The sequence below is a fragment of the Acinonyx jubatus genome, chromosome A1 (assembly GCF_027475565.1).
Source record: "Acinonyx jubatus isolate Ajub_Pintada_27869175 chromosome A1, VMU_Ajub_asm_v1.0, whole genome shotgun sequence".
NCBI classification, from domain to species: Eukaryota; Metazoa; Chordata; class Mammalia; order Carnivora; family Felidae; genus Acinonyx; species Acinonyx jubatus.
In genome coordinates, this window is record NC_069380.1 from 118,369,531 (window position 1) to 118,396,142 (window position 26,612).

Sequence of the window (26,612 nt, forward strand, 5' to 3'; positions counted from 1 at the left end):
TAGTGCTAAGGGATGTATTTTCCACTTTTAGCTTACAGTTCAAAAGCACACAGGAAATAGGTCTTTCTTAACCACACAAAAAGAAGTAAATGTGAGGTGACTATTATATACATATATGCATGAAACATTCATGTTCTGATCTGGGCTACACAACTAAAGAAACGTGAAGAATTTGGAAAGGATTTAGAGGAGAGTGCCAGGGCAATCAGAAAAAGAAATTAAGTTGTGAGTGAAAGCATGAAAGCAGAGAATATTCAGCTTGGAAGGGGGAAGCCAAGGGCCGGACTTGGTTCGCAGAAGGAACTTAATGGTTGGGGGCCAAATTCAATGGGAAAAGCTCAATGAGCAAGGCGGGAAAACTTCAAGCAAGGGCCTCATTCCTCCCTGTAATGCTGCAAAAAGATATCAAATCTATTTTCCCCATCACTTAGAGAGGCAATATAACATTTTTGTTAAACAACTGAGAATAGGCAACATAAAACTTTGATATGCACAACAAATGTTACAAATACATCTCATTGCTATTATCAGGGTCACAGACCTCAAAAGGACAGAGAGGCAGGGATAGAAGCCAAACCCTGGGCAATAGTTCTATTGTTTCTCTTAAACATGTTGACAAACTGCTTACTTTTCATCGCTCTTTAACTATTTCAATTCATCAGCTCTGATCTGAATCATAATATTATAATTGCCAATATGGAGAAAATTGTTTGGAGGGGTACCAACAGCCAGCGCACTCGGCCTAGCGGAAGAGGCAGGGGCAGATGAAATGAAGAGTATTATGGTGGTAGTTAATGGATACTCTCTTCCAGATCTTGGCCAGGGACCACAGGTACCCTGCTCCAGTCTTAGAGGATGGAGGCCCGATCCTGTCTGTCTCCAATAAAGAAAGAGGAGGGAGACCAAAGCTGTGATAGCAGCATGCACAGTTTAATAAGAAAAATTTCCGAACCCTAGGGCTGGCGTGGATTCATTTGTGAAAGTTTTTGCAAACATGACTGTATCAGCAAGAATTGTATCGTGTTGTCTGGATGTTTAAAAACTGCTTTACAGTTGGATTTCTTGATAAAAGTGATTTAAAGAATTAACAGCTTCCTGCTGTTTGATTTCCTTTATTTTAGTACTTACTGCTTTTACACCAATAATGAAAATAGGCTGTATTTTGATACACTGAAAATTTCATATTAGTGTTCATATGACACAGTATAAGTATTAAAACAAATCTCCTAGTACATATTAGCACAATCTCTCCCACTGTCTTCCTGTTGATTCTCTTAAGGCCCCAGATTCTCCACTATCACCCTCAATTCAGTCTTGATTTTCATAGTCTCAGCTCAGCTTCCCGTTCTGCTTCTAGCTGGGTCCTGGTTAAGACAAGAGGTTCCATGGTTTGTTCATAAATGATTCTCTCTTATTTTTGTGATATGAATAAGAACAGAAAATCAGTATGACTCTCACGTCAAATATTAAACTCTAACTTTGGTTCAGCAAGGACAACCTTGTTTAAACAACATTCACCTCATTGCAGATGCAGTTTAATCTTTTATTAAACCATAGAAATGATTCAATCTTTTATAGAAAAACCAAAACCATGTTATCGCAGGAAGATTGTGACCTAGGCCAGTCAGAATAAAATATGGTCTCAAGAGATGGTAAAAATTGAGAGTGGGTTAAGTATGACCTTGTGACAGACCTAGATATGCAAGGAGTATCTGAAATGTCATTGAAGCTAGAAGATACTTTTAACAGGACTGCTCAAGCAGTGATGAAAATGTACCACATGGAAACAGTTCAGAAAGTGTTTTTTTTTTAAGTGCATTAAGAAAACAAGCCGTAAAATGTAAATACAATGCTAAAGTAAACAAACATCCTCTAAACAACCCCATGCAAACAAACAAGCAAAAAAAAAAAAAAAAAAAAAAAGAAGCATTTTAAATCGTTTTATTAGGAAATTCAACTCTGAGAGCTCAATAAAAATTTATATAAAAAACTGATTTCTGCAGATGTCTGAGTAGAGATGTTGGTTTTAGTCTTTTTAATTGCTACCATGGTACAGTTTAACTCTTGGGAATTGACATAGTAACAAATTGGGTAACAAGGCCTAATGTGAGCAGAGTCACTGTCAGATCATACTATATATTTCATATTCTAAAGAGGACTACAGATACAATTAAAGTACAATTAGAGTAAATGCTGGGGAATGTCCTGAAATGACTAAATCATATAAGCACACAGATCCACTCAATGAGAAATTAAAAATGGTCACATTTCAGAACCTTTTACAAAAAGCTATGTAAAGGAGTGACCTAAAAATGACATTGTCAGACTTATTCTTCTACATGAGCAAGGAAAAAAAAAAAAAGCGCATTTTCAGTGAAGTCTTCCCTTCTGATGTAGGAATAATCTGAAGCGTGGGTGTGACATGATACTTTTACCAGTATTCCCATTCCGCTGCGTGAGTAGTATAAACATGCTGAGGTAATAGAGAACCACAGAGCAATGCTGTTTTGAAAATTAAAACATATAAAAATAGTAGGACTTATAGGACCATTTCTACCTAAAGAAAACACTATCAAGTCATACAGCATTATCAAAGATCACAAACTAAAAACTGTAAGCAAATTTATCATGAAACTCTATAAGGACCTTTGTTTGATTTATATTTACTTGGAGAAAAAAATGAAATAATCATATTGCTTTGTCTACTTTTAAGATAATCAGAGTAACTCAAGTAAGTATATAAATTTACAAGTATCTTAAATGTTTCTACTGAGCACTTCATTTGTTTTCTCATTTTTAAAATTCTTTTTGTGCCACTAGTGTTGAAAAGCTATTTAAAACATCTTAATGCATAATCACTCTGTGTGCTATCAGATTTAGTGGTAGTTTCAGAAATAAGCCAAATTTATATATGCAAGGTAAGCCTAATTAGTTAGGCTCACAAAAAATGTAATATCCGATTTTCAGAACCTAATGTGCTCAAGAAAGTATTTGTGCTTTTAAATTAGGAGAACAGCTCTGTATTTAATTAGGCCTCATTTGAGGACGTAATCATTTTAATTTATTTGCACAAACACAGGACACTGTGCTCCATCAGCAGACAATGTTCTTCATTAACTAAAGTAGGGACTTTGTGCACAAGGGTAGACGATGTATTCCTACCTGTGATGCAAGATCCTAACTGCACACTGCTAGATTTCATTCTTCAGTTTATAGTTGCCATTCGGAGACATACACTGGTCAATATAAAACACTTTTAAGTAAGTACTCTGCCAATCCCTAGAAATCGATAATATTTAATGTTTTATTTTACCTATTTCCCGGTTATGAGTATTCAATTATTAAAGAACAAAGAAGCTTATTGAAATTCAAGTAACAGTAATGTATTAAAATTCAAACTTCAATAATTAGGATGGTGGTAGAGTTACAAATCAATTATGTCTTCACTGGTGGTGTAAAATATTAATAGCATAGATTGTACAGAGTGGTGAGAATAGGTTTTACTTAAGCTGTTTGAAAGTAACTACTGTACTCTTGACAAGCTAATGATATGATAGGTCATTCTTATCTACTATTCATAAAAGCACAGGATCCAAACAGGATCCAATTCTTCCTTAGGGCATTCACAACAAGCTTTGATATCTTGTTATTTCCATTCCTTCCCCCAAATCCTAAATACATCCTAAAAAAAAAAAAAAAAAAGGAATCTCTTGTTAACTACTGTAACTCTTTGAAAAGGTACTTATGTTTTTGCCTAACTCTAAATGTTTATAAAATATATAAAATGCCCTGTGAGATATATATATTATACATACAATTATATATACACATTACTGTTATATGTTATATATACATATATACACACATTATATACACACACACACACACACACACACACACACATTATTTATTTCTCTCACAGGGCAAGTTAAGAAAATTGTCTGAGTCATTATGTCAGCTCTGTTCTATACGACAACAGGCAGATCTCCAATGTACTCCCGAATTCCCACAATTCTCCACTAGGTCACAGTACCCTATAGGAGAAGATTATAATTTCTAGAGTTCTCCTTTTGACTAAAGCTCTAAATTCTTCCATTTATATGGAAAAAAGTGTATAACTTCAGAAAGGAAAGTCTCCTTTTTTTTTAATAGGTAATGAATACTATAAAAATAATGCATAATTTGATCTTCAGAGACAACTGTCCTTACTTAGCTTTGGAGTATATTTGAGTTGAGCAATGCCCATTAAAGCTTACAAATAAACTTGGAAAATGTCAATGCACAGTACTTAAATTCTACCTGAAATCATGTCATTAGATACATTTTAAAAAATTCTCTTTGACTGGATGCTTAGTACGTGAGGACATAATTAGCATTTTAAGATTTATAGAATTTTGCACCATCTTTATAACTGTGTCTGGAGGAAGAATGCCTCTTCCTACAAGCTTAGTTACATAGCTCTTGGAAGCACCCACTGGTAAACGTGGTAATGTAACATGGTATTAAAAGTCATAAAATATACATTTATACCATACATACAAGCAGTTATCTGTCCTTGATATACATGCATGCATAAGTAAGTAACACATAACACAGTAGCTCCAGTGAGTGAACTTGCAGATCCATTCATGGTAAATTTATTATCCAGGAACAATCACTAAGTGAGCTTGAAGTTATACTGAGTGTCTCTAGTATTTAAAGGTACATGTATATGGTTTTGGTATAAAATGGGCCCTACCTAAAAGCAAGCTAGATGCTCTTCTTGTAACTTAACTCAAGAAAGAGAAATCTACTACAATGCCAGACAAAAAAGTTATTACATATAACTTTTTGAAACATAGTTTTTCAGTTTTTAAAGTATGCATAAATATGGCTACATATATTGCATTTTAAAGAGAAATTTTAAAAGGGAAATTTTGGCTGTACAGGACTCACCAGGTAGCAAGCAAACTCTAGAACTAACCTTTTGCATTAAATACAATTCCACTATAAAGCTGTTTTGACAGGATAACCGTTATATATAAAATGGGTTTGCATGTAATCATTTTGGAGTTCTATAAGACAAGTAACAATAGTCTCTCAATATTGATTTAAATTAAAAAGTATTATCTTGGGGCTGGGAGAGGCAAAAAAATAAAACAATTTGATCCATTTGGGGAATCTGGCTGAAGATTAATGGTCTAAGTCTAAGCAACAGTAGGGAAATTTAATTCCCAAAGCATCCTCTACACTGATCATTGGGAAAAACTGGATATTCACAGAAGGCACTCATTATATCTACCTTAACAATATTAGTGTGTATTTATAAAATGAACTGAAAAAGACAAAACAAATACTATCCACGGATTACAGTAAAAAATACTCTAAAACACTTTGGTATGTTTGAAAACCCAGCCCAAAACAAATTAGTGAGAGTATTCCTCTAGGAAATTAAGTATTAATGAAGAAAAACATATTTATATGATTCCAGAGATCAGAAATCATGATCTTACAAGAAATGTGTTTTATTATCTTAACCTCCTTTTATGATTGAAAACTAACTTTTAAAAAGAACCATTAACATCAGTTTGGTGTTTGTTTTTATTTGGTCTGAAAGTCTCCTTTTTTGAAAAAGGCAACATTTTCCTTCCCATAAGGCATCTTTCTCACAACTGTAAATGAGCCTGTCCAAAAATCAGAGGCAGTTTTCTTCAGAAAAAGCCAATGCTATATCAAAATACAAGATATAGCATTTTCTCATAGATTCTCTGGCAAGAGAACATGACATGAACCAAATAAATTTAATACAAGGAAATAATGTTGTAACTCAAAGTACATTGCTTTTCATTTAATCTCTTTTCTGATTCTATACTAAATGACTTCTATTCTTCAAGCTTAGAATAAATTATGAATACAAGTTAAAACCAGAACCTAATTAAAGAAAATGCGACACCGAAAACAGCAAAAGTCAACTCAACACAGTTAAAACTGGGAAAATTTTAATTACTAAGCATCAAATGCACTTTACATTGGTAACTGCAGTACTGAAACTGTGACGTTTTAAATCTTTTTCTCAAAAAAGGTTAGTGATTTTCTTTTTCCTAGGAAACATGGAGATACGACTATGAACATTAATGCGTTCAGTCTAGGTCACTATGGTTTAGTTCATGCTAACCTCAACAGGTGCTCACACTTCCTGTCTACAATCAAGTAGACTAGGAACTTGCTGTCTTGCTGAATTTTAGCAAAAACTCCATGAGATAATTTAAAGGAATGTCAAATTTGTGCAGGGCAAACTCATAAAACTCTACATTGGGATCACTTTTTTGCTTCAAGTGCATCTAACTTGAGAATACAGGCAATTTTTCTTTCCCAATCCCTTGGAAAAACATTTCTGCAGTAAATCTTGTATCTTCTTAACCAAGACTGGGTTGTTTTTAAGAAAAGATTATCAGCCCTGTGGTCAGTTTCCCACAGTTGATAAAAATCTATCAAAAACATCTTAATATAATTTGCAAGAAAAAAATCTGTTTTTCAAAGGCTGCAGAACAGGAAAGAAATAGCACTTCTTATTGGTATAAGCACAAACATTTAAAGCTAGTCATACTGCAAGTAAATCCAACATAGTATCCAAAAGTTCTATAAAAATGAACAAAAGATGTATGTTTACTTCCACTGCGCCAATAGTCAAACGTTAGATCTGCACGGGAGTTGCACTGTAGCAGTTCGCTGGTCCAATATAAGAGTTCAAAGTCCTTTTGGCTCAATGGTGTCCACATGCCAGATCAATTCAGTTCAAAAAACGGAAATTAGGGCAAAGACTCCATATAACAAAGCACAAGGATATGCTACTAGAAGTTGCTGTCCTTCCATGGCTAATGCAGAAATAAAAATTTTGGAAGCCGAAAAACTACACCAACCAATAATTCCAGCAGTGAGAATGATTCCTACCATTCCTCTGTAACCGACAAGGAAAAAGGGGGGGGGGGGGGGAGGCAGTAGATGAGATTAGATACGTAAGAATGTAATAATAACCCAATTCTAAAGAAAAGCACTTTAAATCCACATTGTACACATCTGAAGAAACGGTCAAGATTTTGTTTTCAAATGCTAAAATAAAGCACCTCACAGTGAATTCAATAATGCTGAATCATCCACATCCACATTCAAAAAGCTCATTTATAATTACATTTTATGCCTGTCAGCACAGGAGCCAGGTTTCTCAATGTTGGCATCACTGACATTTGGGATGGATGCACTTTTGTTGTGAAGGGCTGTTCTATACATGTAAGGCTGGTCAGCAGAACCCGTGGCCTTCAACACTTTTGCATCCCCCAAAATTACTTCCAGACCCTGCCAAATGCCTCCTGAGAGCAAAACTGCTCTGGTTAGAAAATAGTGCATTCATAGAAAATCTCTTTTGTAAAATTCAAATATAAGGGTACCAATCTCAACAAATGAAGAGTCAAGGTTTCTACACTGAAAATCTGAAGCATTTTTACGCAAAGCAGAAACACTGTGAGGCCATCATCTTGCCAAATCTCTAGTATCGAAGAGCTGCTACACGCTCTTCTCCTAAACCTCTCCTTTAACTTTCCAAGTGTAACAAAGCCCCATCACTGGTTGTGCCAGGCACTAGCCACAAGGAGGAGCCTGAACTGTTGATAAAGAAGCTGCATGCTGGCTGTGAGCAGAGAATTTATTAGCAGGAATTTACACCTTTCCTTCTCACCTTACCTAAAACATTATTTAACAAATTACACACTTAAAGCTGCTTACATATACATCTGAGAACATGGTAGGCTACTAACAGCCTCTTGCCATAAAAAGAATGCTTCATTTTCACTTAAAAAGCTGCCAAGTAGACAGTATGTGTTTTATTATTCATTCACTTAACATATGCCCAACATCTTTAAGAAATTAGCTATAGTCTAAAAAATGTGAGAGATGGAAAGTATAATTTTCACAACCTGATCTTTTCATGCAATATTTGACTTAACAATCACTACTGTTCAGTGCCAAGTAAACACAAAAGTAGTGAAATTCTTTATCACAGATAAAAGCAGAGATGGTAATAAAAAAATTTACTCTTAGTTTCAGTATTTATCACTGAAATTAATGGAGGATAGTCCTCATTCACAAGAGGCACTATCTCAAGTTTGATGAATTAGTGATTTATCTTAAACTGATGGTGAGGGAAATCCTACTACAGAGAACTGGTCAATCAACCCCCAAATAAAGATCAGTACTTACTGCAAAGAAAATATCACCGCAAAACTGGAAAGTAGGATCATGGGAAGAAGACAATATCCAAGGACACTTGCCACGCAACCAAACGAAACACCTGTCATACTCATTAAGTTTAGTAAACAGAACATTCCTAGACATCCAATTGCACTGATCCCATATACATAGCCAAACTGGATTTTGCCAGCCTATGGGTAAAGAAAAGATTATGGGTTAAAAGGGAAAAAAATAAATTATTTTTGGCTTTATTTCACCTAAAAAAGTACATGTAGAAAATATTCAATTTGTGAGCATCAAAATCTGTACACGTATCTATTCTTTAAGCAGAGTAGTAAAACAACGATTGGCTATTATACCTTTCTCAGGAAGTCTGAAGTACCTACTTCCCAATATACATATATTTGGTTTTTCATTTTCCAGGTAGTATATGAACAATTCAGCAAATAAAGACACAAAATCATGCTACAATCACCTTTACGCAGTAGACTTCTAAAAAGAAATCTGTCTGATTTGAAGCAAATAAACTATAGACCCAAGATGGAAAATCCTGCAGAATGTTTGGATAATAGCCAATATCCCTTGAAAGCAACAAATACCACCAAAAGGAGCTAACAGAAAGGAAGTCAGGATAAGCAGGACACCAGGGTTCTATGGGAAAGGGAGGAGAAAAGAAAAATGACGAACAAGCAAGAAAAATGTAATGGAAGATGTATTTTTCTTTCATTATTTTTCCAAACCATTGGTGGAGTTATACAGTCTTTTGACAAACCAAAAAACAAAACAAAACTGAATCATGCTCTTGTAAAAGACATTACTGAACAGACTTAAGACAGTAATGTGTTAGGGGCACCTGGATGGCTCAGTCAGTAAAGTGTCTGACTCTCAATCTCAGATCAGGTCATGATCTCACGGTTTGTGAGACGGAGCCCCGGGCTGGGCTCTGTGCTGACAGTGCGGATCCTACTTGGGATTCTCTCTCTCCCCTATTACGTACACATACATTCTCTCTCTCTCTCTCAAAATAAGTAAATAAACCTAAAAAAGTATTTCCAAATATATTACATTTATTATCAATGGAGAAGTGATGAATGGGTATAATTTCAAGCAACTCAATACCATTCAAAACACATGAAAGATCTGATGTATAAACAGTCTCAAAAATGGCTCTTGGCCATTAAAGAATGTTGTTTAATCTCATACTGAGAGTTTAAACTAAAATCTTACCAGTAACAATGTGGCTCCAAAGGCAAGGCAAAAAACCATGGGTCCTGCCAAATCAGTCTCATTCATGATGCTGCCATCTGCTACTTTTAATGGATGTAACACTGTTAGTGTTTTTTGCCAGATGTGGTCAAAATTGATACCTAATTCTAAAGGAAGAGAAAATAAGAAAGTCAATTAGGATTTGTTGATATATCTTTAGTTTACCAGAATCTATGGTGGAACAGGAGACAGAATGAAACACTCAGCAATATGAGACATTATTTTGGGGAGTCCTCAATACCAGTCTTCCCTGACTGTGGTGCTTACTCCACAAAAGTCTTATTTCTGCTTTGGTGATGGAAAAAGTGTTTGGATGTGACAAAACAAGACATTCTCAGCTACGACTGCGTAAAAAGGATATATGGACAGGGTTCGGAGTAAGGGGTTCTTCACCTGGGGCTTCAGCAATACCTGGAGATGCTATGAAATTGTATATAAAACTATGTTTCTATGCACAGGTGTACATTTTTCTGAGAAGAGTATTATTTTTGATTCATAGCTTTCGTTAGACTTTCAAAGGGTATCCAACACCCCCCACCCCCCAGCCCAAAATGTTCAGAAGTACTGCTTTATGGGTTTTGGAACAGAATTTGAAAATCACCGTATTTTTCAATGATGTTACTAGTTTTGCCAACTTCTTCCATATAGAATAATCACTACCATGCTATTTCCTTCCATTTCTTCCACTGACAGAATTGAATCAATAATGTGAAGTAAAAGTCAATGTTCACATATTGACCTAATAATCACTTTATAAAGATCTATTAAAAATCTGGTCCCTTATGGTTCAGTGTGGTTTCATATACACTCTGTTCAAAATGGGTTACTTAGTAGAAAACATTTTTTCTGGAACATTATTCTCTCAAAGGAAGGGATAACTTCTCCAAACTGATTTATTTTCACTAACCAGCTGGACACTACAGAGTACTCTGCAACGAATCCTACCTTCTAATAAAGGTGGCTCATCCTCAAAGTTGTTTCCATAGAACGGCTGAGGTGTTGTTGGAGTGTATGCCTGAGTTGGCTGGAAAATCTGCCCGGTGTATGGCTGTTGTGGCTGCATCATGTCTGGAGGGACAAATCGGCCTTGCTGCGAATAGTCATAGCCAGCATACTGCCTGTAAATCAAAGTTCCATTTCTGAGAATTACGTCAACAGTGGATATCCCTGAGAGCGAGACAGTCACAGTCACACAGCTCCTAGGATAGCCACTTGGCCAGTTTTCATAAACGGTGTTTGAAATGATTACTAGGATCAATATGATTATCTCCAATGGTAAGTTGTCAGTGTTTTTCAGAGAATCTACTTGATGATGCCAACACTCACTTCTACAGCGCTTAAGAATTTTATAAACTATGAAACTCTTAAAGATTAGGTGGTCAAAAAATGAAAACTTAGAAATCTTATCTATTTCTCCCCCTCTAGTAGTATATATAATATAAAGATAGCTGAGGAATAAAATTTATACCTAAGACTATGGATGAAAACTGAACATGATAGACTTTGTACTACAAGTTATGTAATTTCCCACTGTGGTTTGAATCTCCATTGAATGTTCAATCATTCTTCTTTACTCTTTGTAGTATGTTATTTTTTTCCAAGTGTGTAAATCTCTTTAAGAACCATCAATTTCAAACACAGAATGGAAAAATTCAAGCCTCTTTCTCAAAAGCTTTCTGAATATAACAAAACATTATTAGTATTACCTTGCATTTTAATAGCACTTTCAATTTTTCAAAGTAGGTATACGCTTACTGTCTCATTTGATATGTGCTGTAGTAAAATCCCGCACTGTAGAAAAAGAGGCTTTACCATGGCTATTTTAGTGATTAAAAAAAAACAAAAAAACAACAGTGAACAGAAGGACATTGAAGCAGTATCTTTAAAAACTTGTTTTACCATGTTCTGGGGAAAAATATGACTTACCCATCAATGGGACTAATCTAAATACAAAGTAAGAAATACAGAAGTAAAATAATTATTTTAAAAAGAACTGAGAAAGCTTAAAGATCCTTTAATTACCTTTTAAAATTCTATAGTTTCCTTTTGATAAATATAAGACTAATGACTGCCGTGAATATTACTTGAGATTTTAAAATTAAATCTTAAATTAACTGAACATCTTGATTAAAAGCAAATCTGAAGCGCCTGGTTGGCTCACTAAGTTAAGAGTCTGACTCTTGATTTTGGCTCAGGTCATGAACTCATGGTTTGTGAGATTGAGCCCCACAAATGGCTCTGCTTTGAGAGAGCGGAGCCTGCTTGGGATTCTCTCTTCCCCTCTCTCTTTCTCTCTCTAAATAAATAAGCAAACATTTAAAAAATAAAATAAAAGCAAATCCAAATAATGGGAAAATTTCAACTATACATAATCCTCTGGAGAGTCCAATGGGACTCTCATGATTTATTTATCACTCTAGTCCAATCCAAGCTTAAAAAAAACATTATTTAGTTTTCTGGCTATATAGTAATATAGAATTCGATGAAGCATTATTTTTTTTTTTAATTTTTAATTTTTATTTATTTTGAGGGAGAGGAAAAGAGAGAGAGAGAGCACACATATAAGCAGGGGAGGGACAGAGGGAGAGGGAGAAAGAGAATCCCAAGCAAGCTCTGTGCTGTCAGTGCAGAGTCCAACACAGGGCTCGAACCCACAAACTGCGAGATCATGACCTGAGCTGAAATCAAGAGTTGGATGCTTAACTGACTAAGCCAACCAGGTGTCCCAAAGCATTATTTTAACAGCAAACAATAAAAAACAAAATAAACAGTTATGAGTAAATATCCTGTAATATGGCATAAATTACTATGCGTTTGTTAAAAAAAATGAGGTACTTCTATGTGAATAAGGAACGATAATCAAAAAATACTTAGTGGGCAGAAACAAAAAAACCCAATGTTCAGAATAGTATATGCCATATGCACCCACTCTGATTGTAGTTTTTAGAATACATCTGTATCTATATATTTGAATATGTGTATTTTATACACATATACATACATTACCTATAATTATATAGGCTTAAGAATAATGTAACATTTAATATAACACACATAATTATATAGGTAAAGGGACTTGGAAGCAAGGGGAAGTGGAAGACTTAATTTTCATATTAAAAACTTCTGCATCTTTAAAACTGTTGTACATTTATTATTTATCAAAATTCATTCATTCTAAAATATGTTATAGGTAACATATAGGCACATATTAGCTACTGAAAATTTACAAAAATACAAGTCACCTATCTGAATGTTACTTTGTAAAGCACAGTTTTAAGTGTTTAATGTGCATTATATCATATTACGTCACTATAACTTTAGGAGGTTGCTTTTAACATCCTTCCCATTATGAAGATGTATAAACTAATATTTAGGTTAAAATGATTTGCCTATGGTGGTGCCAAGATTCAAAACTAGACTTTTTGACTCCGGGGACCAACTTTTAACAATGATAATAATAATCACCCCCAAATCCTAATTTATGGAGATAGCTATAATATCTTTTTTCCCATATATGTCTTTTTCCATTTTAGTATGAAATATGTTGATTTCTATTTACTTAAACATACACACACATATCCCACAGGATTAGCAGGTTGAAGTGAATTAGGGGAAGAATTCACATTTTCTGATTTAGTACAATATGCTATTATGTTGATCTCTGTTAGAATGTATCATAAATCTAAAACTGGGTTTATGAAACAGCTAGAAAAGCTCCATACGGAGGCTGATACAATCTGCATCAACAGAATGTATTTTATTCTCTCTCACATAGAAAGACACACACAGAGACAGAGAGAGAGAGAGACAGAGAGAGAATATGAATGTCTATGCAATAAAAAAAAAAAAAAAAAAAAAAGAATGGTACAGACCAGTGGTTCTCAAACTCTTTGTCCTTAGGATCCCCTTTCACTTTCAAAATTTATTACTGGGAAGCCCAAATATTTTTTACTCCTGTGGGATGTATCTGTCAATATTTATCATATTAGAAATTAAAACTGAGAAATTTTTAAAATATTTAATGGGGTGCTTGGGTAGCTCAGTTGGTTAAGCATCTGACTTTGGCTCAGGTCATGATCTCACGGCTTGTGGGTTCAAGCCCCATGTCGGGGTCTGGGCTGACAGCCTGGAGCCTGAAGCCTGCTTTGGATTCTGTGTCTCCCTCTCTCTCTGACCCTACCTTGCTTGCACTCTGTCTCTCTCTCTCTCTCTCTCTCTCTCAAAAATATATAAACATTAAAAAAAATTAAATATTTATTAGTTCATTTAAAGTAACAATAAACTTTTCATATATTAGCATAAAATTTTAATGAAAGAATTACTTTAAAAAATGACTGAGAAAAGTGGCACTGTATCATATTTTTGACAATCTTGGTCCTGTCTGGTTTAACAGAAGACAGCTAAAAATTCTTGTATCTGCTTCTGTTGTCAGTTTGTGGTAATATATTGTTTTAGTCGAAGTATCTGAAGAAAATGTAGTGAGGCAGACAAGTAGCTGGAAAATTATTTAACAACCTTTTCAGATTATCATGGATATTCTTTTCATTCTGCATCAAAATTCAAAGCAAGATGGTAGTTTTTTAAACTTAAGTTGCAACAGAGAAGATGGAACAACTACTAATAAACATCCTTCTTAAATTTATTTGAGAGAGAGACAAAGAGTGTATGCATACACACACACACACATGCAAGGAGGGGCAGAGAGAGAAACCCAAGCAGGTTCCACACTGTCAGCAGGGCCCAAGGTGGGGCCTGAACTCACAAACCGTGAGATCATGACCTGAGCCAAAATCAAGAGTCAGATGCCCAACCAACTGAACCACCCAGGTGCTCCACTGATAAACTTTTTATACTGTTTCACAGAATACAGTAATGTGCTTTGCACTTTGAACGGACCCTTTCTTTACTCATTTTTTATTCTGTAACCTTCACTGATGATTTAGAAAATATTAGTATGAGTTATACCTATCTCCCAAATATTAACATATTTAATATAAAAACATATATATGAAGGGTAAGTATAAGAAAATCACATTTGTTAATATGACCAGTGATTTCATCAGAAAAATGGTTATTACTAGGAAGCTGACAGTTATGGACAGTTTTCCCAAATCCTCATTTTTACCTGAAAACTTGAATTTAACCACTGGCTACACATACTGTCAGTTTTTTTTCTTGAAGTAAGGGGCTCAACTATTTCATCTTCAAGAAAACATCTGCCCAGTACTGAAGTCTAAATAACCATAGTTTGTCAGATGTTCTTTCCAATAGAAATGGTTTTCAAGAAAAAGCAGCTACTTCAGCCTGCGATTCCGAATGCACAGGGTCTTTTCCTAACCACTGCTCTCCAGTACACACCAGAAGTGCTTTAGGACCTTTTCCCATTTCGTCATGCAGCACAGTTCTACTCTGTGTGCACTGAAGGGTCAGGATTTAATAACAAGGTAATTTTTACTGCTTCATCAAGGGCATCCTTATATAAAAGTGGTTCCCCCCTACACCCCAGCCAAGTGTGTGGCAATAAAGAATATAATGATTACTGGAACGATTTGATGCCCTTGTCTTGATTCACATTCAGGTACTAGCAATTTTATCAACCACTGTTTTTAAAACATGAGTACAAATGTCAACACACCTAAAAAGGTATATAATGTCTTAGTACTGTTATAAAAATAGTCTTGCCCTTACAGACTCCTTGAAAGGTCTCAACAACCCTCTAGGGTCTGAAGGCCACACTTTCGAATGGTGATGTAAGACTCATAAATGTCATGTAACGAAGAGAAATAGTCCCCAAGAAAACGACTGCTTCAAAAGTGGTGTCTTCATTCCTTCTTTAAGATGCAAGAAAGACAACGCCATGGAATTTTACAGTTTTCCTTTTCTGGTAGGACCTGGTCGGGAAAAATTCCTGACTTGCTCCTGCTGGTTTTAAACTAGAACACAGTATGGTAAATACGATCTGTACTGACTAAATCAACACTGTATTCCATAAAGATATTTATCAGTTAAATCAAAAATGAAAAAATACTAGCTTTAAATACTTTAAAAATATGTAATTGGTATTTTATAGGCATATCTAACATACAATGTGGGACCTGTCCAATATGACAGTCATAAAGCTCAATAGATTAAGATCAAAGGGCCTTTCACTTGTTGCTGTTGTTGTTATATGAACATATAAATGATACTTATAAACGAACCCAATTGTTACTGCTAATACATTAAGCTTTCTGTTTTCCTAGGCTTCATCTATAAACTCCCATTTGTTAATTGCAATAGTGGGTATGCAAGCACCTGGAATAAAACTTCATTACACTGAAACAATGCTTACTGGTACATGATTTGATTGTAATGGAATTGAGAATAGTTAGCAACAGAATATGTAAGCCACCTCCCTGCAGAAAACTGAAAGGAGAAGATGTTAACTGGAATGAAAAGATAAGCCACACCTTTAAGTGATGCAAACACGACAGGGCAGGAAAGAAAGGCAGAGATAAATACACCTAGGAGGCTGTAATCCAAATGTCATAGTTCTGTTGAATGCAAACACCATTTAGCTAAAAACAGGCCCACATACAGAGGCAGGTTTTCCAAAGCCCTGTGGCTGCACTCTGACCAATCTTTCATTGATTTTCCCTCTTGTACACTGATTAAAAAACAAAACAAAACAACAAAACACGTTTTTAAGTAAATAAAGGAATGGATATTTCTCAACATGATGTTTCCAATTCTGCTCATTGAAGGAGTCCTGGACCACCCAAACAAGGTTAATCCACCCTGGTATACTTAATGCCTGATGACATTACTTCCAAACTTCTAAGAAACTAAGAATATGATGTCCTAGAGATTGGTAGAATGCCTCAGCTAATGTATTTCTACCACTAACACCAAAGCCTATTTAAAAAGCAGGGTGTTTTGTTCTGTTTTGTTCTTAAAAGTTCAGGGCTGAAAGGTTTTGAGATCCCTCTTCCGTCTGCAACTGGCAACTTGTGTGTACTGAGCACAAGGTTTTGGTAAGAAGAGTAATAAAAATGATTATCACTTGATATATAAAATCACCTGATGATTCACAACAGGCAGCTTACACTGCTAAACAGTGTCACTAAGCACTCTGAGTTAACAGTGACAAGGTCTGAAATCTGGACTGATTTAACTTCTAAACTAGCCATCACAAGATTTTAAAATTTTAACTGGTTCTGTGGACTAAATAGCCTAGGTATCTTCCAGGTCCTTCAAGCTCCTACCCATATCTTAAATGATGTAGAAATACTATTATGAGGAAATAGTTCTTTAACAATCAACTTTTGCACTCGGGCCCACCCGAAGATTTTGCAGAAGGCACCGAACTCTAACTAGGGCAATCCCTTCACGCCAAAACCAGTGTCATAGATCTTTCCAGAGGAAGGAAGATTATGAAAAATCACCTTCCTGACAAGGGAATGTTGCCACATTCAGTTTTAGGCAATACCAAACATTCAGGATACATGCTTTCACTTTAATCTTGACTAAATAAATGGTCAAAGTTGACAAGTTACTTGCTATAGGGTCCTCCACTTCCTCCATAATCATAGGACTGCTGTGAATGGTCATCGATGCTGTAACTTGTCTGGTAGAAATCCGTGTTTAAGTTATCAAAGCCTGACATTGCAAATGATCTGCAAGAGAAGAAGAATGGCAAATACTGTTTATACCCAAGATCCTACTGAATTCGTTTCGATACTAGGCAAAAAGCCTCAGAAGGCAGTAAATTATTTCTTCTGGAATTTGAGGCACCAGCATTTGGACGATAGGTCTGGGTGGCAGTTACAAAGGAAACGTCTAATCTCGAAATCACGAGCTGGGAAGACACCTCCATTACAAGGAGCCAGTATGCCCAGGCTCCTTGTCATTAAATTGTTATTACAATTGTCACTATAACTAGGGGAAGGGTCGTGGGAGAACTGGTTCCTTGGAGGTCTAAAAACAATAAAGACTATTCCTCACCTCGGGGGAAGGGCTTTGCCGCTGACAATGCGACTGCCACTTTGCAAAATAAGGCCTGAGCCTGCCGCGACGGTGCAGACTCCTAGAAAGCCACGCTTGAGGTATAGGGGACGCGTCAAAGCAAGGACCTGAAAGGGAGCGAGGGTCTGAGCGAAAGGACCGGAACGCTGCGCCGAAAGGCGGCAACAAGCCGCGCTGCACTGGACTGCGGAGAAGCCGAACAGTGTGCCACAAGCTGAAACACTCACCAAATGGAGAAGCGGCGGCAGCGGCTCCGGCAAACCCCCAAAACCCCCAAACACCGCTTAAGACCCTGAACTGGCTCCGTTGCTACGTGTCACAAGGCCAAAGAACCGCTTCCGGGGCACGCCCGCTCGCGCAGGCGTGTTGGTAGACTTTGCGCCTCTCTTGGGTCGGATGTGGGGCGGGCCGGGGAAGGGGAAACCTGATGCGGAGCATGCGCAGTGTCGATTGATCGGTCTATTTGCGGGCCAACGAGAAGGGAAATACTTCCCGAAGCCTGGTTACCGACAGAGGCAGAAAGGCGCAAGCGCAGAAATTTGTTAGTTACAGTCTGAAAGAAGAATTCCTCAATAGACCGGAGACCTGGAGGAGGGTTTGCAAATGCTGTTAATGAGCGGACGGAGCCGGTCTCCTGTCCACAAACCACAGAACGCCGGTCTCTGTGGACTTAGTGTAATTCAGACAGTGTTACAGAGTTTAGGTGTATTATTTAATCCTTACACCCTAATGAGATGATCACGCTATTACTCTCCTTTTGTAAGTGAGGCTGTCAAATGTTCATTTAGTAACATTGAATGCAGTGTTGCATGACATCTCACCTAGTTGTGCTGTTGGAGATACTATGATGAATGCAAGCTAAATGGTGCTACTCACCTGGGATTGGTTGGGGTGGGGTTAACACATAAATATATGTAAAATGGTTACTAATATTGTTAAGTCCTCTATAATTTTTTGAAAGAGTGTAATATTCATCTGGGACGGAAAATCTGGAAAGGCGCTTTGAGAAGGGAATGATCAAAAGGAGTTAAAGAAAAGTGAAAAGGGGAACAGAAGGGCATGAATATTTCAGGCAGTAAAAATAGTGTGTGCAAGGCTTAGGGTTAAGGAAAACATGGTGTGAGGAAAGGTGTAACCTTTGCACTATTAACATTTTAATCTAAATGATTCTTGTGGGGCAGAGGGGGACAGGGGATGCTGCCTTGTGCACTGTAGAATGTTTGGCAACATCCCTGAACTTTATCAGCTATATGCAAATAGTACGACTCCCATCCCCACTGCCACCTTGTGACAACTAAAAATGTCTCTTGGATAACATCAGAGTTTGGAAATCACTGGTCTAAATGAACCCAGGATGATTAGACAAATTAGGAAAGCCACATAGAAGTTGAGACTGGAGCTAAAGGCCAGGATCAGGGATAGAGTGTCTTGTGGGATTCTGGTACTGGTTCTGAAAGAAAAGGGGAACCACTGAAGGTTATGAACTGAAGAGTGGCATAATTTGATTCTTTTATTTTGATTGCTCTGGCTTCTGTGTGAAATCACTTTCTGTAAGTAAAGGAATTCTAACTCCAAATGCCGTGGTGTTAACCAATGAGCAGAACTGTCTTCAGAGCTTATAGCATTAAAATTTATACCACAAGCCCTTACATTATATGCTGGCCCCCAAATCCCATGATCTTTACAAAGGAAACCAGGCCTTTTCTCTGGGACCAGTTTCCAAAGGAATAATAAAATTTCAGTAGTTAAAAGGTTTTTTTTTTTTCAATATGCAAACTATATTGAAACAAATAAAAACAAACAAAAAAACCTCCACACACCCCTCCAAAGGAAAGAGTTATAGGAAAAGGACAAAACTGAAAAACCAAAGAATGTACTCATGAGATGAATGGAAGCTATCCTTTAAAGTATCAGAAAATATCTGAAATAGCTCACCAAATTTTTTAATTTACCAACTTTTGTAAATAACTTTATAATTTTTTGATGTAGTTACCATCTGTACAACTCTGGGAAGGATGACCAGTTAGCCTAATTGACTGAAGACAGCCATGTTGTCCCGTTTTATGGCTGTATTTTACAGCATAATTATTAATATTCTCCTTTTTTTCCTATCAAAAATATCCCAGTTTGGTTGACAAATTATTTGGTTATACTCTCTAAGCTATATTATCTATGAAGCTGAGTTTCTGGTTATCCACTGTATGCAATAATTTATTATTTCATCTACTTAATGTTCTTATGGTTGAAAGAAAATTCTAGTCTCTTTTGTTTCTTCTGATATTTCTATTTCTTCCTATCCAAAGGAGAAATTACTCTCAAATTTAAATAAAATGTAAGAATATGAGTGTTCAATATTACCTGTTTAGGCATGAATTGTTAGATATAGATGTTATTCAAATTCTGCTTCTGTCTGTAAAAGCAATGACCATATTTACTAGATTTTCTTTCTTCTCTAACCCTTGCCCCAATTGATAAGACAAGGAAAAAAGTTAAGTTACACGATTAAATCTTCCCCAATTGTTTGTTTGACTTTGAAGTATAAACCAAGATATCCTGCAGAAACCCCTTGGGGATTTTGAGAATAGCAATCAATTTTGTGGCTAGTCAGGTAGACCTTTCTTTTTGGAAAACAATTTTTTTTTCTTTTGGTATTGCATCCCCCCCACCTCAGGATAGGTTCCAGAGAGTTATTTTAAAGGAAACTGAAGTACATGGTAAATGTGCTGACTTCTGTTAAATAACTGAGTTGTGTTCATTAGGAGTAGAAAGCCTTAAATAGGTTAAGAGTCAATAGAACATGAAGTGGGCTTGTAACAGCTGCCCAGTCTTCCCTGGGACCTAGCATGTCAGTTACCAAACCAGTGACAATCAATCAATAAATCAATAAATAGAAAAAGAAATAATATTTTAATCATGAGTGATACCTTCTAATTTAGTTTGACAACTATGCTGGTATACACACTAACACTTTAATGGATTTCACAAACACACACAAAAAACTTCCATTTTTTTGGAATGGCCGTGAAATTGTCCTTAGATTTTAGATGTGCCTTATTTCCTCCCTGTTTTTTTTTCATTTGATTGATTGATTGATTGATTGATATTTAATCCAAGGTGGTTAACGTATCATTAATAATGGTTTCAGGAGTAGAATTTAGTGACTCCTTACATATAACACCCGGTGCTAATCCCAACAAGTGCCCTCCATAATGCCCATCACCCATTTAGCCTATCCCACCACCCAACACCCCACCAGCAACTCTCAGTTTATTGTCTGTATTTAAGAGTGTCTTATAGTTTGCCTCATTCTATGTTTTTATCTTACTTTCTTCCCTCTCTGTTTTCTAGTAAATATGTCGTGGGGAATTGTGCCAGAAAATTCTGGCTTGAAGATGGGTAGTTCCCCCTACTTTTAGCTGTTTCCACAAGCACCTAATGAGGTGGAGATTCGGCAACTGTGACCTTAACCATGTCAAATTCTACAATGAAACTGATAATTATGGTAAAAACTAATGTAAATACCTAAGATCTGTTTCCACTATTCCTGAATATTAATGACCTAACTCCATATCCCAAATACAATAATTATATTTCCTCCAAATTATCCTTAGAAAAAGATATCCCTTATAAAAGAGTTTCTCATCAGATTCTGCTCCTGTTATTTCAATTATTTTACTTTGAACAATACATTACTGTCTTGGGAAGATAGATTTGCCTGGAACAACATGGGATGCTTTTAGACAAAATGGGTCTTTAAAGGCAAAGAAATTTAACCCTAACTTAGCAATTATTCTTGGGATTTTGACTTGAAGATTCTAAGTGCCTCATGTTGCTAAAAAAAAAAAGGCTTTGAAAGATAATTTTTAAAACAATGCTGTAAGTATTTATTTTTATTGTGGAGATCAGACACCCTCTTAAATAGCAAATAAAAACATTTCTAATATCAGGTGAACGGATATTGTGGTTTGGAATAAGAATTTCGGTGGAAATACCAGAAGTTCTGTATCTCAAGCAACTTAGAAGGGGAGATGAGCTACTCTATATGTGCCACCAACGCGAGTACTAGAAGGGGAGATACTGGAAAACAACATCAGAGGGCCGGGCTCTGGTGATGGCAGAGCCCCACATGCCAAAGGTGCAAGTGAAACACTTGAAAAAAATTTATAAGAGCTAATGTGCCAGGCACTGCTCTAAGCCCTTCACACCTTTATACTCAATTATTTTTCCCAACAACCCGGTAAGGTAGATACCATATACTTGACATATGATGACACTGAGAACAGAGTGGTTAAATACCTTGTCAAACGTCATAAGGTAAGAAGTAGTAGACTTGAGATCTGAATCCAGGCTGGCTGCAGAGTCCTTGTGCTAAACCTCTAGACTGTATTGTGTTATGTAACATGAACATAACCAAGGCAATATATCTAATGAATATGCTACTTTACCTAATATGTAATTATATATATATATATATGCATATGTGTATGATATGTATATGTATATATACACTAAAATTGCAATTATTTGATAGTTGTATCTACAGCCCCAAATGTGTATATAGCCAGATTGATAAAAAATATTTTTTTGTAATCTACTCAGTGGGCATGTGACAAATCACCTAATGTTCAAGTTTACCTTATATTAGTCATGTAATTTAATTAGTAATGTATAGGGGTTAAGGATGCACGTCTGGAGCCAGACTGCCTGGATTTACATCCTCTACCACTGACTAGCCATGAAGTTACTGAAATCTTTTGCCTTACTTTTCTCCTGTGTAAGAGCAAGATAATGATGATATTCATCTTCTGTGCTGGCTACAAGGATTGTGTGGAATAATGCATGTAAATATCAATGCCTAAATACTAAGTACTCAATGAATGTTTGGACTAATTGTCATTGCTGCATCTATACCTCTACAGAAGCAATATGATATTGTCAGCAACCAAAATGGACTTCTAAAAACTGCAATGATTGGGTTTGAACAAACTGTTTCTGCAATCAGTCATACACATTCACTCTGATGCTTCCCTGAAGGTTCTGTATTATTTTATAATTTGTCTTTTGATCCTATGGACTGTATTAAAAATATGCTTTTGTTGGGGCATCTGGGTGGCTCAGTGAGTTAACGTCCAACTTCAGCTCAGGTCATGAACTTGCATTGGGCTCTGTACTGACAGCTCAGAGCCTAGAGCCTGCTTTGGATTATTTGTCTCCGTCTCTCTCTGCCCTTTCTCTCTCTCTCTCTCTCTCTCTCTCTCTCTCTCTCTCTCTCTCTCTTTCTCTCTCTCTCTCTCGAATAAATAAACATTAAATTTTAATTAAAAAATATGCTTTTGTCATCTTCTGTCCTAGGTTTTTCCAGTGTGACTTGTCTGTGTTGTACAGTTTAGTCTCACAAATAGCTTTTGATATCACACAGTATTGGTTTAAGAACCCCTCATACATTTGAGCTGTTATACTTGAAAATTTTGAACAGTGCTACCTGTATGTGATCTTCTTGGTGTGTTTCATGTTACTTCAAACTTTAAAGAAAATGTGTTCTTTCTGCTTTGCCTCCCTTCCTGTCCTCTCTTCTCACAACGCACAGAATTTGTAAGGACGCAGTGCATAAGGTGACTTATGTTGTGGAAAATATGTTTATTTGCAAAGAAAGAAAATGGCCGTGTCCTAGCCAAGTAAACCAATTGCCATAAAACTTTTAATATATAGTGGTTCTTAAAATGATAGAGGGATCAGGTTTTATTGTACTCAATAAGAGGGCAGCCTAGAAATGACTGTAAGTTTAATACATTATGTTTCTTTTAGGCAATTCATTTTTTTATATTTTGCCATTAGAATTCTTCATGCTGCCCTCAGTTACAGACATTGCAAGCTACCACTGCTTTTCATTACAGAGTAACTCTTTGCAGTTATAAAGAATGTCCTATTAAACTTTATTTTATTATAAGGCAGTATTTCCAGCACAAGATATTGCTTGTCTAGGAGCTTTCAGCCAGATAAATTTAAATATAAATTTGAAACATTCTTTGGAGTACACATGCCCAAGCTACAGAATTCTAATTTTTTATTTTGATTTGATTTCATGTCAATGTCTTGATAATAACAGTGTCTTGCCACAATAGGAAATAGGTCACCAGGCATGAGGCAGGTGGCTATGTGGGAGAGCGTCCTAGCTTATAGCCCATGGGCAGCAGCACACCCTTTTCATTATGATTCTTACTTTCTTCAATTCTTTCTTAAATGTTGGAGAACATGTTTCCTGAGCAGAGAATGGTTACTGTGATGGCTACTAGGGAGAGCAGGCTACTCTACTTTAACCATAATGCTCTCTGTGCACTTAGATAAGGGTTTTGTTATTAAGACTATACATGATAACATCAATTAAATTATTTTCCTGACATGAGGATAATTTTATTTTAAAACAATCAGAGGCATATAGAATCAAACATAAAGTTTCTATTATAGTCTGCAAATTTAGCTTTGAAAGTCAAAGATAAACACATCTTTTGCCTTCAGATTTAAACTAAGCTATCAAAATGTTTTTGCCTCTTCCCCTGCAGTCCTAAGTTTGCAGGATCTAATGAAAATCACAAATCCCCTACCGTCTGAGATAAGGCATTTTTCCTTCTGGAAGAAAGTACAAGCATTTCTTAACTCTAACTAAGATTTTTGTTTTAAAGGTGAATATCAGGGGTGCCTGGGTGGCTCAGTCAGTTAAGCATCCAACTTTGGGTCAGGTCGTGACCTCAAGGCTCATCACTTCAAGCCCCGTGTCAGACTCTGCGCTGACAGCTCAGAGCCTGGAGCCTGCTTCGGATTCTGTGTCTCCCTCTCTCTCTCTGCCCTCCCCCTGCTCATGTTCTGTCTCCCTGTCTTTCAAAAATAAATAAACATTAAATTTTTTTAAAAAAACTTTATAAATAAAAGATGAACATCAAGTAAAAGAAGAGTTGATTTTAGGTTTATAAATATGATTTCTTTCCTGGACTCTCTAAAAGCTCTTCCTGTTAATTCCCAAATTGACTTCTGTACTAAATGTTGTGACATATTCCCCTTCCCACTTCCTAGAAATGAAATGCTTCAGCTTCACATTAAAATTTTGAGAGGGCCTTAGGAATTTAGCCTGAATTCACTGAAATGTCTCTAACATGAACAAAAATAGACTGGTTTTCACAGACAAATCAGGACAGCAAGTGCCTCTGAGAGTGAGCTCTCATTTGAGTGGCTTCATACAATGAGAAATAAAAAGAATTAACACTGACAGGAATCTTGAGATCATTTGTTTCCCACGGTCTGATTTTACAAGGGAGGATCTGAGGCCAAGAGATATATCATAAGACCTAAATGTCAAGCGCTGCCTTGATATCTCTGACCCCAAAGCCTACATTCCTCTTCTGTTGCCAGATTTGCCCCCGACCCAGTGGTAAGGGCTCCAGACCTGGCTAGTTCCCACATCAGCCACATCAGCCCCACCCAACTTGGTCCTCAACCTAATTGGTTCTACCTTCTACAAGCTGGTGGAATTATTAGAAGAAGCCAATAATATACCCCCATGGAAAGCAGGGATCACCCCGCCCTCTTGAAACTACAAAGTTTGTCTCCCACAGCCGCTGCTGGTTCACTCTATTCCTGTGAGTAAATGTGATTAATAATAAGCTGCTGCCCACCTCATCTGTCCAGTGTCGTGTCGTATGTTCAGCGAATCCCTCCTTCACCATCAGGCTGAATAGGTGATCAGAACAAGGGATTTGATCAATTACTAATATGGCTAGTGTCATAATCATCACTGCATCCTTTTTGTGACTTTCAGATGCTAGGTGACAAAGATGAGATGGTAAATGCGTGAGTAATTGTAACTATCTCATTACATCAGAAGCTGTATTAAGAGAGCAGTCATGTTTATGTTTACTTTGTGTTCCAATGCTAGGACAGAATAATGCTGTGTGTGTGACATTTATTTATTTAACAAATATTTTTGAAAATGCCCCACGTGGCAGTCACTATATGTGACAAACGGACTCTGCGTCTGCCTCTTGGTGCTCTAAGCTTGAAGGAGTCCAATATTCCCATGCTCCCTTGTAGACCAGCTGCACGCTAGTCATCTCTAGCCATCCTCTTTGAGAAATGCTCCTGCTCCTCAGTGCCTTCTGCTTGATGAAGCCATTACTGAGTTTCTATCCAGCCAGGCTTCCATTCCTTATTTGTGAACTAGAAGGTCCAGCCCAATCAAGGGCTCTCATGTGTGGATCTGCTGCTTGGGAGAATGTTTATAGTAACCTGCTAGTGGATGTCAGTGATAATAATGCCCTTAAAGTACAAGGCTTGATCTGTCTCCAAGACTGCGCTGTCCTGAGCATTAGTGCACATGGGATGTGACAATGAGTGATAGCATATAATGAGCCTCTTTTCTTTTATTGTTTTCAGGGCAGGTGACTGGGTCCAAGCCAATTGGAATCTACAGAAGCACTAATCTACTCTTCTGGCATTTAATTTCTTAAATTATCCTGCCATAGTCCCAAAGACAGTTATCCCCTGCTCTGGTTATCTATTGCTTGGTAAAAATAACACCTCAAAACTTTATGGCTTAAAATGACAATAACATTAATTTTCCTCACAAATCTATTTCAGGCCGGACTCGGCAAGGATAGTTCATCTCTGTTCCATACAGCTTCAGCTGGGGGCCTGACGGCTGGGGATTGGAATGGTCTGAGAGCTCGCTCATTTAGAGGTCTGGTTTTTTTTTCATGTTTATTCATTTTTGAGAGAGAGAGAGAGAGAGAGAGAGCATGAGCAGGGGAGAGGCAGAGAGAGAGGGGGACAGAGGATCCAAAGTGGGTTCTGCGCTGACAGCAGCAAGCCCTATGCAGGGCTCAAACTTGTGAACCGTGAGACTTGAAGTGAAGTAGGACGCTTAACCTACTGAGCCACCCAGGCACCCCATACAGGTCTGCCTTTTGATGGTAGTTGCAACTTGGGACCTTTAAGGGAGCTCTGAGCCAGAATATATACATGTGGACTCTCCCTATGGCATAGGCTTCCTCAGAGTTTGGTGACTGTATTCTGAGGAAAAACATCCTGAAAGATAGAGTCAGCCAGAAGTTGTGTGACACCACTCCACT

At 36.8% G+C, this 26,612-nt stretch overlaps 1 protein-coding gene across 2 annotated transcripts; it reads right to left on the reverse strand.

The window, feature by feature from the left end:
* Positions 1 to 909: 909 nt before the first annotated feature.
* On the reverse strand, positions 910 to 17,879 carry YIPF5 (Yip1 domain family member 5). Of its 2 annotated transcripts, XR_008298520.1 has the most exons (7): positions 17,721 to 17,879; positions 17,025 to 17,144; positions 10,435 to 10,607; positions 9,451 to 9,596; positions 8,233 to 8,414; positions 3,163 to 6,937; positions 910 to 1,364 (listed from the first exon to the last, which is right to left on the reverse strand). XR_008298520.1 is itself a non-coding variant. In XM_015075296.3 (6 exons), exons 2-6 carry the CDS (start codon positions 17,132 to 17,134, stop codon positions 6,775 to 6,777), a joined length of 774 nt encoding a protein of 257 aa, XP_014930782.1. In that variant the 5' UTR covers positions 17,135 to 17,144; positions 17,721 to 17,879; the 3' UTR covers positions 910 to 6,774. The 2 variants fall into 2 exon arrangements, 1 of the variants encoding a protein (XP_014930782.1); XM_015075296.3 differs by having other exon boundaries at positions 910 to 6,937.
* Positions 17,880 to 26,612: the final 8,733 nt, after the last annotated feature.

Bases quoted from the DNA above. Each gene is read 5' to 3' on its own strand.
- YIPF5 (XM_015075296.3), bottom strand. From the start codon at position 17,134: ATGTCAGGCTTTGATAACTTAAACACGGATTTCTACCAGACAAGTTAC. The intron at 9,597-10,434 runs GTAGGATTCGTT...CTCTTCCTTTAG, and splicing joins TGAGCCACCTTTATTAGAAG to AATTAGGTATCAATTTTGAC. The intron at 8,415-9,450 runs GTAAGATTTTAG...CTTTACCCATAG, and splicing joins TTGGAGCCACATTGTTACTG to GCTGGCAAAATCCAGTTTGG.